General features: G+C 43.7%; 3 protein-coding genes across 8 annotated transcripts in view; all 3 read left to right on the plus strand.

Moving 5' to 3' along the window:
* LOC135096401 (regulator of G-protein signaling loco-like) overlaps positions 1-4,173 on the plus strand; it is a 26,815-nt gene extending 22,642 nt beyond the window's left edge. For 5 of the 6 annotated variants that reach the window (XM_063997875.1, XM_063997874.1, XM_063997876.1 and 2 more), the window contains 6 exons: positions 446-667; positions 1,218-1,391; positions 1,872-2,105; positions 2,379-2,576; positions 3,031-3,228; positions 3,748-4,173. In XM_063997875.1, the coding sequence (XP_063853945.1) occupies positions 446-667; positions 1,218-1,391; positions 1,872-2,105; positions 2,379-2,576; positions 3,031-3,228; positions 3,748-3,945 (1,224 nt within the window). In that variant the 3' untranslated portion in view covers positions 3,946-4,173. The remainder of the gene's footprint in view (positions 1-445; positions 668-1,217; positions 1,392-1,871; positions 2,106-2,378; positions 2,577-3,030; positions 3,229-3,747) is intronic. The other variant, XM_063997872.1, reaches the window with a different exon arrangement.
* Positions 3,748-10,148, plus strand: LOC135096406 (uncharacterized). The gene is made up of 6 exons (XM_063997894.1): positions 3,748-3,838; positions 4,688-4,847; positions 5,556-5,627; positions 6,192-6,342; positions 6,770-6,876; positions 8,382-10,148. The coding sequence occupies exons 2-6, from the start codon at positions 4,812-4,814 to the stop codon at positions 8,682-8,684; spliced, it is 669 nt and encodes a 222-aa protein (XP_063853964.1). The 5' UTR covers positions 3,748-3,838; positions 4,688-4,811; the 3' UTR covers positions 8,685-10,148.
* Positions 10,149-10,709: 561 nt separating this feature from the next.
* LOC135096405 (uncharacterized) overlaps positions 10,710-12,500 on the plus strand; it is a 5,304-nt gene continuing 3,513 nt past the window's right edge. The window contains 3 exon segments of the mRNA XM_063997893.1: positions 10,710-10,849; positions 11,136-11,299; positions 11,872-11,977. Of these exon segments, the coding sequence (XP_063853963.1) occupies positions 11,137-11,299; positions 11,872-11,977 (269 nt within the window). The 5' untranslated portion in view covers positions 10,710-10,849; position 11,136.

Below are 12,500 nucleotides of genomic sequence, written 5' to 3' on the forward strand. Positions count from 1 at the left end.
CTCTCATTTCTCTCCCAGCTACTCTCCCACCGTCTCACTGCCCCCACACCCTCTCACTGCCCTCTCACACACACACACACACTCAAACCACCCTACACTCGCTCCTTTCTCACTCAAAACCACACCAAACCAAACCAAACTAGATCATTTTTTTCTTACCCAATCTAACACAAACACTTACTTCCAATGCTCCCATGCCTCTCCCAGGTACTCCCCCACCCTCTCACTGCCCCCATGCCTTCTCACTACCCTCTCACACACACCCATCACCTTACATTCCTTCCCTTTGCCCTCAAAACTTAAAAAAAACACAGCAATTGAAGGCAAACCAAACCAGACCGCACCAAACTTTTCCGACACATCACCCACACACAATCTTACTTTAACGCCTCCCACACCTCTCCCAGCCTCTCCCCCACCCTCTCACCACCTCCCGCACCTACAGGAGTTCTTGAAGAAGGAGTACAGCCATGAGAACATCTACTTCTGGACTGCCTGTGAGAGATACAAAAGGTTAACGTCACCCGATGAACTTCGGTCAACCGCGAGGCAAATCTTTGAACGCCATTTGTACAGTGGAGCCCCTGAGCCAGTAAATGTTGATTCCCAGGCAAGGCAAGATGCGCAGGATGGCCTTCACCTCCCCAATGAGTCTCTCTTTGCCCAGGTGTGTGTTCTGCGGTGTTTAATGGTGTTTTTTGGTGTTTTTTTGGTGTTTTTTGGTGGTTTTTGGTGTTTTTTGGTGTTTTTTTGGTGGTTTTTGGTGTTTTTGGTGTGTTTTTTTGGTGTGTTTGTGTATGTGTGTGTGTGAGTGTGTGTGTGTCCCTCTCTCTCTCTCTCTCTCTCTCTAATCTCTCTGTATTTCCACTGTGTTATCTAAAAGCTACCACTTCCTCTCTCTCTCTCTCTCTCTCTCTCTCTCTCTCTCTCTCTCTCTCTCTCTCTCTCTCTCTCTCTCTCTCTCTCTCTCTCTCCCTCTCCCTCTCCCTCTCCCTCCTTACACTTCCTGCCTCTCCCTTCCTCTCCCAGACCCCTCCCACCCTCCCAGACCCTCACAAACCCTAGAAAACCCAAACAATTAATTTGCCTCTTTTTTCTTTTTCTATCTCTCCCAGTCTCTCCCAGCCTCTCCCAGCCTCTCCCAGCATGACCCAGTCCCCCACACACACTCCCAAACACCTCTCACTCCCTCACACTCCCTCTCTCTCTCCCTACAGGCACAGAAACAGATATTCAACCTCATGAAGTTCGACAGCTATTCGCGTTTCTTAAAGTCGGCCCTCTACCAAGACTGCCTGACCCAAGAGATGAGAGGGCAGCCCCTTCCATACGCAGGGGATGATGCTCTTGATCCTGATCTTCGCATTGGGGCTGAGGACTCGCATGTTAAGGTAGTTTTAGGGTCGTTTATGGTCGTTTGATGTCAGGGTTGGGGAAATTGGGTTGTTCTTTTGTGTTTTATTGTGTTTTTTTTGGGTTTCGCTAACATTTCTTTTCGTTTTAGTGTTTTTGTTTATTTTTCAGTGTTTTTTTAAAGGTGTGTTTATGTAGAAAAGGTATAACGATTTAGATAAACAGGCCAAACATCCCTCAAAACACCCCAAACACACTCCAGGACTTGTTAAATCACCCTTTAACACCCCAAAACACCCCCAAACACCCTTAAACACCCCAAACACCCCAGACTGACACAGAAACACCCCAACACCCTTTAAAACAACAACAACAACAACAACAAACAATGCAAACACTCACAAACACACAAAAACAAACACAGCATTCTTCCTTCCCTCCCTGCCAACAATTTTCTTAACATTCCTTCTCTCCTCCTCCTCCTCCTCTCCCTCATCCTCCTCTACCTCCTCCCACAGCTGAAGAAGAGCCGATCGGACGCAGACGAGAGGCGGAGGAAGTCTCTGCTGCCCTGGAATAGGAAAGACAGAAGCAAGAGCAAGGATAGAGGGGAGGCAGAATATAGAAGGCGAAAAAAGAACACCCTTAGGAACACCTCGGATTCATCTTCTCTCCGGTCGGACGTCAGTGGCAGCAGGACCTCTCTCAACTCCTCAGACCTTCCCCTAGGGCGGCGCGTGGCTTCCAGAGAGGTATGGGGTGCTGCAAGGGGAGAAATTGGTGTGTTTAGTGAAGGTATGTGAGAAATTTGGTGGTTTTTGGGGGAAAATTCAGGGTTTTTTGGGGAAATGGGTGTTTGGGGGGAAATATGGGGGTTTAGGGGGAAGTGGGGGTGTTTCCTTGTGTGGGGGGATGGGTGAGGTTGCCTTTTGGAGTAGGGTGGGAGAAAAAAGGTTGCTTGGGGGATAGAACGCAACCAACCTAACCTAACCTAACCTAACCTGACCTGACCTGACCCCCAACAGTCCCTGACCAGCGGCGACCAGGGGAGCCTGAGTGGCGGGGAGGGGAGCGCCAGATGCCGGGTGGTGCTGCCTGACCTGACCAACTCTGTGGTAGCCATTAAAGGGAGTGAGACTGTGCAAGAAGTGATGGGCAGGCTGCTGGAGCGAAGGGGTCTTTCTTATTCAACTTTTGAGGTTTACCATCACAAGACTGACAAGGTGAGGGGGATGGGGGTGAAGGGGGTGAAGAAGAGGCTGTGAAAGTGATTGAGGGTGAAAGAGAAGCTGTGAGTGTGATGGGAGGGTCAGGAGAGGCTGTGAGTGTGATGGGAGGGTCAGAAGAGGCTGTGAGACTCATGGGTGAATAAAAAAATGATAAAAAAAAACACCAATTCACCCAGTTAAACACCCGCACACACACTCAGACCCCTGCCAGACATACCACACACCCACACACACCCACACGCACCCACACACACCCACACGCACCCACACACACCCAGAAACACAGCAAAACACACCCAAAACACACAAATCTTTCCTTATCTCACCAAAAAACGCCAAAAAAACACTCTTTTCACCCACACACACCCACACAAACGCGTACACACACACACACACACCTCCCGCACCCACACGCACCCCACTGACCCCTCCTGAATCCCCCAAACAGCTGCTAAACAAGAAAGAAGACAGCTCTATACTCGGAGGCTGTGAAGTTCGTCTAGAGCAGAGAGTGTTCTTCCAGCTCGACTTACCGTCCCAAAAGGTGGTTTGCATTAAAGCCAAGCCTGCGAAAACCACTGGAGAGGTTCTCAAGCCCATCCTGCAGAAATACGGACTCAAGATAGACCTCCTTCATATACACAGGGTTTGTTTTGTGGTCTTTTTCGTTTTTTTTTTTTTTTTTTTTTTTTTTTTTTCATTTTTTTTCGTTTTTTTCGTTTTTCGTTTTTTTTTTTTTTTTTTTTTTTGCGGTGATTGTGGTGTGTTTGTGTGTGTGTGTTTGTTTGTGTGTTTGGTTGTATGTTTCTGCTACTACTGCTGCTACTACTGCTACTACTACTGCTACTACTACTGCTACTACTGCTACTACTACTGCTACTACTATGAATTTTGTTGTTGTTGTTGTTGTTGTTGTTCTTATTCTTTTGTCCTCCTCCTCCTCCTCCTCCTCCTCCTCCTCCTCCTCCTCCTCCTCCTCCTCCTCCTCCTCCTCCTTTCATTATTATTATTATTATTATTATTATTACTACATCATCATCATCACCACAACTTCTACTACTACTACTACTACTACCACTACCACTACTACTACTATTATCATCATTATTCCTCCACCACCACCACCACCACCACCACCTCACCTCTCCCTCTCTCTCTCTCTCAGGATGGGGAAGAAAGACCTGTTAACCTGAAGGCGCCCGTGACCGACATTGATGGCATGAAGCTTGTTGTGCAGACCAAAGAGGAGGTGAAAGGTCAGGTCAGGTCAGCGGAGGTCGGGTCAGGTCAAGTCAGGTCAGGTCAGGTCAAGTTAGATATGATAGTAAGGGAAGGAATGAAAAGACGTATTGATGAATTTTAAAGGTCAGGTCAGGTCAGGTCAGGTCAGGTCAAGTTAGATATATAAGTAAAGAAAGAAAATATATAGTTAAATTTTAAAGGTCAGGTCAGGTCAGGTCAAGTTAGATATATAAGTAAAGAAAGAAAATATATAGTTAAATTTTAAAGGTCAGGTCAGGTCAGGTCAAGTTAGATATATAAGTAAAGAAAGAAAATATATAGTTAAATTTTAAAGGTCAGGTCAGGTCAGGTTAGAAAAAAGAAGTGTTGATAAGTTTTAAAGGTCAGGTCAGGTCATCAGAGGTCAGGTCAAGTTAAGTTATTTATGATTAAAGGAAAGGAAAGATGTATTGATAAATTTTGAAGGTCAGGTCAGGTCATGGGGTGGCTAGGTTAGATAACAAGGTTTTAATTATTTTTTGTTTGTTTGTTTATTTATTTGTTTGTTTGTTTATTTGTTTGTTGTATTTAATTTTAAGGTCAGGTCAGGTCAAGTTAGTTTTAATTAATTTCTATATTCATCCTTTTGATATTTTAATTTTCTATAATTATTTTGTAATTAATTTAAGTTTCATTACAAATTATCATTATTATTTTCATTATTATTGTTGCTGTTGTTGTTGTTATTGTTGTTATTGTTGTTATGTCCCTATCTCTCTGTCTCCCTCCCTCCCTTCTATCCCCTCTCCCCACCCCTCAACACCCCAATACCCAAACACCCCCTCCCGTAACCCCCGACTGACCCTTTACCCCCTGGCTGGCAGAGTGGGGGGTGGAGTCGGGGCGGGCGCGGCGGCGGGGGGGGGGAGCAGCGTCACCCTGGACGAGATCACCAATCGCGTTTTTCAAGACCTGAGGAACGGCAAGGCTGATTTATACTTTGACGAGATGGGAGTCCTGGATTTGGACGCGCGATCTTGCAGGGTACGTATCGGCTGTTTTTTGGGGTTTTTCGGGGTTTTTCGGGGTGTTTCAGGGTGTTTCAGGGTGTGTGCTCGTGGCTAGGGGGTAGTAGAAGGGTGTATGGGTGTCCAGCAGGGTGTAGCAGCTGTTTTTCTGGTGTTTTTTTGTGTTTTTCATGGGTGTGTGTGTGTGTGTGTGTTCAGCGCTCTTTGAGTTTTTCTGTGTTTTTGCAGTGTTTTTGGATGTTTTTGGGTGTTTTTGGGGTGTGTACTCGTGGCTAGGGGGTAGTAGAAGGGTGTATGGGTGTCCAGCAGGGTGTAGCAGCTGTTTTTCTGGTGTTTTTCTGTGTTTTTCATGGGGGAATGTGTCTGTGTGTGTGTGTGTGTGTGTGTGTTCAGCGCTCTTTTTGTTTTCTGTGTTTTTGCAGTGTTTTTAGGTGTTTTTGGGTGTTTTTGGGGTGTTTTTGGGGTGTTTCGGGGTGTGTACTCATGGCTAGGGAGTAGTAGAAGGGTGTATGGGTGTCCAGCAGGGTGTAGCAGCGTCTGGTAGGGTGTAGCAGTGGTGTTTGTGGTGTCCTAGAAAGTGTACACCAAGATTTTAAAGGATTTTTTTGGTTAAATGACTGTTTTGATTAATATGTATATGTTTGTGTCTTCTACTACTACTACTACTACTACTACTACTACTACTACTACTACTACTACTACTACTACTACTACCTACTTTCAGACGGACAGCAGTGATAAGTCTTCCGGAATCCTTGGTGGATTTAGCAGAAGAAACTCCTTTGGACCCGACAAGGTGAGAGAGAGAGAGAGAGAGAGAGAGAGAGAGAGAGAGAGAGAGAGAGAGAGAGAGAGAGAGAGAGAGAGAGAGAGAGACCCCACAAACACTGCCTCACACTCCCAAATAAACCAAAATACACCAAAATACGCACCAAAAACACACCAAAAACTTCCCAAAATACACTAAAAACACCCTAAAACATCCAAAAACACCCTGAAATACACCAAAAATACCCCAAAATACACCAAAAACACACAAAAACACCCCAAAACACCCTGAAATACACCAAAAACACCACAAAATACACCAAAAACACCCAAAAACACCCAAAAACATCCTGAAATACACCAAAAACACCACAAAATACACCAAAAACACCCAAAAACACCCAAAAACACACTGAAATACACCAAAAACACCACAAAATACACCAAAAACACCCTTAAAACACCCCAAAAACACCCAAAAACACATCAAAACACCCAAAAACACACTTAAACACCCAAAAACACTCAAAAATACCCCTAAAAACACCCCAAAACACCCAAAAACACCCTCTAATTCACCGTTTTTCAACAGGACTTAAACAGCAAAGGACGCAAACCCAGGGGAAGTGTTCACGACAGTTTTGCTTTGCTCTCCCACTCCGACCACCACTCCCTTACAGCCAAGAGGCGAGGCGGCAGCAGCAGCGGCACCACACCCTTGCAGAACAAACAGGAAAATGATGGTAGGCTGTGGTAGGCTGGGGTAGGCCTAGGAGAGGGGCTGGGAGGAGATATGAATTTTGATTTAATTTTTTTTTCAGTTTTTTTTCAATATTTTTCATTTTCTTTCTCTATTTTATGATATTAATTGACGTTGGGGTGTAGATGATAGGTGGGAGAAGGCTGGGAGAGGGCTGGGAGAGAGGGAGAGGGGCTGGGTGAGAGGGAGAGGGGCTGGGTGAGAGGGAGAGGGGCTGGGAGAGAGGGAGAGGGGCTGGGAGTCATTTGCAACGAATAAAAAATTCTCTCTCTCTCTCTCTCTCTCTCTCTCTCTCTCTCTCTCTCTCTCTCTCTCTCTCTCTCTCTCTCTCTCTCTCTCTCTCTCTCTCTCTCTCTCTCTCTCTCTCTCTCTCTCTCTCTCTCTCTCTCACTCACTCTCCCCCCCCCCAGAGCTCTACGAGGGCCTCAAACGAGCGCAGATGAGCCGACTGGACGATCAGAGAGGGACGGAAATTAATTTTGAACTCCCAGACTTCTTGAAAAATGACCAGCCACAGGTATGCTTCCCGTTTTCTGTTTCCCGTTTTCTGTTTTTTTTTTTTTTTTTTTTTTTTTTTTTTTCTCTCTCTCTCCCTCGAATGCTCCTGTGCTTGGGTGAACTGACGTGGCGGATGGTTCTTTTTGAATGTTGCATGGTAGTGGTGGTTGTGGTAGTGGTGGTAGTAATAGTAGTAGTGGTGATGGTGGTAGTAGTGGTGATAATTTTGTTTATTTATTTATTTTTTTGCATGTAATTATATAAAAAAAAATTGTAAATATATTTCATTTAATGTTTCTGTCTGTCTGTCTTTAAATAATTCAAAATTTTAAATATTTACTTACAATCTTCCCGTTTTCTGTCGCTCATAAATATATATAATAAAGATCTAACTAAATATTTCCTTTACAAACAAACAAACGAACGAAAAACAAATTAATAATCTTTTTTTTTTGTTTTAATTGTTTTATTTATTTATTTATTTATTTATTTATTTATTTATTTATTTATTTTATATATTTTTTTATAGTGATGATCCTTATTATCACTATTTTTCGTTTATTTTCGTATTTCTTATATTTATCATCTTTATTTTCATTATCTTTCATTATATATTTATTTATTTATTTATTTTTTGGGGCAAATTGAAGGAAAATATTTTGTTTGTTTCGTTCGTTCGTTTGTTCGTTTATTTGTAAATATTGTTAACCTCTATATATATTTACTAAATTACTCATTTTCTTATTTTATCTGTATTTTCTCTTCTTCCTCTTCTTTATTTCTTGTGAATCTCTCTCTCTCTCTCTCTCTCTCTCTCTCTCTCTCTCTCTCTCTCTCTCTCTCTCTCTCTCTCTCTCTCTCTCTCTCTCTCTCTCTCTCTCTCTCTCTCTCTCTCTCTCTCTCCAGCATGCAAGAGGAGGAGGAGGAGGAGGAAAACGTGCATGTTGTTGTTGTTGTTGTTGTTGTTGTTGTTGTTGTTGTTATTGTTATTGTTTTTTGTTCTTTTCAGATTTCTAATTCAGATTTATAACATGGGGGAACAAGGCTCTCTCTCTCTCTCTCTCTCTCTCTCTCTCTCTCTCTCTCTCTCTCTCTCTCTCTCTCTCTCTCTCTCTCTCTCTCTCTCTCTCTCTCTCTCTCTCTCTCTCTCTCTCTCTCTGGCTTCATTAAAATGTAAGTATTTTTTGATAAAGTTTACTAATATAAGTTTTGTAAATATTATTATTGTTATTATTATTATTATTATTATTATTATTATTATTTATTTATTAGTAGTAAATATTTTAATGAATAATAATAATAATGTTTTGATGTGTCTGTCTGTCTGTCTGTCTGTCTGTCTGTCTGTCTGTCTGTCTATGTATGTATGTATGTATGTATGTATGTATGTATGTATGTATGTATGTATGTATGTATGTATTTCCCTCCCCACTCCCCCCCATACACATTCATCACTAACTCCCCCACTCCCCCCAGCTCCCTCATCACCCCACCCTATCTAACCGCCCCCCTCCTGCCCCCCAGGACAAGACGTCTCCCCGGGCGTTAGCGGAGCAGCTGCTGGCGCGGCTGGAGTGCAGCTTTCCGGAGGGCGTGGTGGGGGCGCCGGGGGGAGTACTTCTCCCTCGCCCACCCCGAGGTATGGGGGGCTGCCTTCCCCGTCTCTCCCCCCCCGCCACCTCCGCCAACACAACACTGGTGGCTGGGGACCTCGGTGACCTCGGGGGTGACCTGGGGGATGACCTTGGGGGTGACCTCAGGGGTGACCTCAGGGGTGACCTCGGGGGTGACCTTGGGGGGATCTTGGGGGGAATTAGATCTGGATGACTTTGAGGATACGCTGAGAGGGGACGCCGACCCCCCTGACCTGCCGCCGTCCCCTGCCCTGCCCCCCAGCACCCCCAGCCCCCCACCGCTGCCATGGAGGGGGGCGCCGTCCCTCCTCGCATGCCCCTCACCGCCCTGCCTCTCTCCCCGCCCCCCTCCCCCCAAAGCCTAAGGTAGGTGGGGTGCGTGGCCCGCCCCCCCCCCCCCTCCAGACAACTGCACCTCCTGAACCCCCCACCCCCCTCCTTCCCCCCGCCGCCCCCCTCCTCGAGTAATAGTGAGGATGAGGGGGGTCTGTGCGCCCCCCGGACCAGCTGCCCCCCCTGCCCCCCTCCACCTAGGCAGACAGTCCCACGATAAATTTAATATAAGCTTTGTGTGAGTGTGTGCGTGCGTGTGTGCGCGTCAGACACACACACACACGTACACACACACACACACTGTCCCCCCACCCCCCCTCGCCCCCCACCCCTGCACAGTACAAACAAACAAACAAACAAACAAATGACAGGTGAAGCTAGAGCGTGTTTATTTCTCTCTCTCTCTCTCTCTCTCTCTCTCTCTCTCTCTCTCTCTCTCTCTCTCTCTCTCTCTCTCTCTCTCTCTCTCTCTCTCTCTCTCTCTCTCTCTCTCTCTCTAATTTGTTATAATTATTAGCATTCCATTTTCTTTTTCTTCCTCCTCCTCCTCCTCCTCCTCCTCCTCCTCCTCCTCCTCTTCTTGTTCTTGTTCTTCTTCTTCTTCTTCTTCTTCTTCTTCTTCTTCTTCTTCTTCTTCTTCTTCTTCTTCTTCTTCTTTTCTTTTCTTTTCTTTTCTTTTCTTTTCTTTTCTTTTCTTTTTTTCCCTCCTCCTCCTCCTCCTCCTCCTCCTCCTCCTCCTCCTCCTCCTCCTCCTCCTCCTCCTCCTCCTCCTCCTCCTCCTCCTCCTCCTCCTCCTCCCAAAGGCTTCACAATCACTCCTGATGATGACAATGATCATTATTATCATTATTATTATTATTATTATTATTATTATTATTATTATTATTATTATTATTATTACTACTACTACTACTACTACTACTACTACTACTACTACTACTACTACTACTACTATTGTTGCTGATGATGACGATGTTGTGCCATTCCTTATAAATATTTATGAATATATATATATAGAGATTTATATAGGAGATTTATATATACAGCAGAGAGAGAGAGAGAGAATGTATGTATGTATGTATGTATGTATGTATGTGTGTGTATGTGTGTGCGTGCGTGTGTGGCCCCCCTTTATTGGGCAGTGATAAAACCAGTATTTTTTTGTATATAACCCCCCTCTGTGTATACCCCCCCAGCTGTGTGTGTGTGTGTGTGTGTGTGTGTGTGTGTGTGTGTGTGTGTGTGTGTGTGTGTGTGTGTTTTATGTTCCTATTCTTTTCTGTAAATAGAGAAAATAATAATGAAATAAATCAATACACAAATATTTTAACGTATCATTATTATTATTATTATTATTATTATTATTATTATTATTATTAAAAGATTATATTACAAGGAGGAGGAAAACGAGCATTGGGAAGAGAGAAAAAGTAAACGAGAATATAATTATATTAAAAGATCCGTAGATATAGGAGAAAATCCGTAGATAGACGTAAAAATCAGTAGATATAGATTAAAATCCGTAGATATGAGTAAGAAATCAGGGGAAATAGCTTCAGAATTCTGTAGATATAGATAAGCGTCCCAGAAAACGTATATTCTACTCCAGTGTATCTATATATTGAAGTTATGATATGATAAAATTAAGTGGGTCATTTATATAACATGTGTGAGTTGTTTCCCCCACGCCTGTCTGTAAATATATATATAAAGTTAAGATTTTATACACATGCTCCCTTAACTAATCTCTCCTTACTTTATTCTTTCCCTCCTTTTCCCCTAAAAAAGCAGAAATATAATAAACCAAAACAAAAAACGATAACAAATATAAAATAACTACCATTAACAAAACAATAACAAAACCAAAACATTATACACACGCTCACTCTCACTTTCTCTCACTCCGTCATCCCGTCTGAACGCCAAAGTTTCATTATTTTATCTCGAGTGAAGCAAGATAAGAAGTGAATGACCAGCAGATAAGACAAGGTAGGTCAGAAGTACCTCACCCAGCAGCACATCAAGGTAAATACAGGCCAGGCTTGTGATAGAAAGGCAATAGAGATGAAATATTGTATGAGTTTACGTAACGAACAAGTTGAGCAATGGTGTTGGGTTAGGTTACGTTAGATTAGGTTAATAATAATAATAATAGTGATAATTCTGCTCTTCCTCCTCCTCCTCCTCCTCCTCCTCCTCCTCCTCCTCCTCCTCCTCCTCCTCCTCCTCCTCCTTGTTGCATTAGGTTAGGTTAATAATAATAATAGTGATAATTCTCCTCCTCCTCCTCCTCCTCCTCCTCCTCTTCCAGAATGGCATCATCAGTGGCGGGGGGCTTTGGCGGTGGTTCACGGGGGGCGCATGGGGGGCAGGGGGGCATCTCTCCCCTGCTGGCAGCGCTGGACTTCTCCGTGCAGTGGGTGCTGTGTGGGGCTGCTGTGTTGCTGAAAACTGAAAAATTCTACGACTTGGCAGGTGTGTGTGTGTGTGTGTGTGTGTGTGTGTGTATGTGTGTGTGTGTGTTTGGAGGGAGATTTGGTGTGTTTTGGGGTGTGTTTTGGAGTGTTTTGAGTGTGTTTTGGGGTGTTTTGGGATGTTTTGAGTGTGTTTTGGGGTATTTTGGGGTGTTTTGGGGTGTTTTGAGTATGTTTTGGGGTGTTTTGGGATGTTTTGAATGTGTTTTGGAGTGTTTTGAGTGTGTTTTGGGGATTTTTGGGATGTTTTGGGATGTTTTGGGATGTTTTGAGTGTGTTTTGGGGTGTTTTGGGATGTTTTGAGTGTGTTTTGGAGTGTTTTGAGTGTGTTTTGGGGTGTTTTGGGATGTTTTGAGTGTGTTTTCGGGTGTTTTGGGGTGTTTTGAGTGTGTTTTGGGGTGTTTTGGGATGTTTTGAGTGTGTTTTGGGGTGTTTTGGGATGTTTTGAGTGTGTTTCGGGGTGTTTTGAGTGTGTTTTGAGTGTTTTTTTTTTGGTTTATTGAGAGAGAGAGAGAGAGAGAGAGAGAGAGAGAGAGACCTTAACCTAACCTAACCAAACCAACATCTTAACAGGCTCCGGGACCTTCATCCTGCTTGCTTATCTTAACTACAAGAGGAATGGCACTGGGCATCCGAGACAGCTGGTGCAGACTGGATGTGTGTGCGTGTGGGCGCTCAGGTGTGTGTTTAGTTGTGTTTGGAACGTACAGGGTCTCAGGTGCAGGTGTGGGGGCCCTTGGGTTGAAAATATAGCCATTAAGTGCAGTAGTGAGGTTCTATCTACATATCTACTGTTTTCGAGGTCTTTGCTTAAGTTCTAATGGTTCAAGTCCCCCAACTGAGCTGGTTCTCAAGTTCTCTATGTCTGTTTTACTTAAATGTCTTTATTTTTTTGTGTTTTTCGCTGTTTCGCGGTGTGTTTTCATAATTTCCTGCCGCCTTCTACCTGTTTTCTGTCATGTGTGTCCCGCTACGCCACGATTCGAGTTTTATTTAAGTCCCCCCTTTATCGGTTTTCTTTGGTGTAGTGTTGCCAGGTTTTCTTTGGTGTAGTTGCCAGATTTATTTCCTCCAGTGTTTATATAACTTAGGATTTGTTATTGTAGATATTCTTTACCCTGAAAGAGATTATTATGATTATTATTATTATTATTATTATTATTATTATTATTATTATTATTATTATTATTATTATTATTACT

The sequence above is a fragment of the Scylla paramamosain genome, unplaced genomic scaffold (genome assembly GCF_035594125.1).
Source record: "Scylla paramamosain isolate STU-SP2022 unplaced genomic scaffold, ASM3559412v1 Contig4, whole genome shotgun sequence".
NCBI lineage: Eukaryota > Metazoa > Arthropoda > Malacostraca > Decapoda > Portunidae > Scylla > Scylla paramamosain.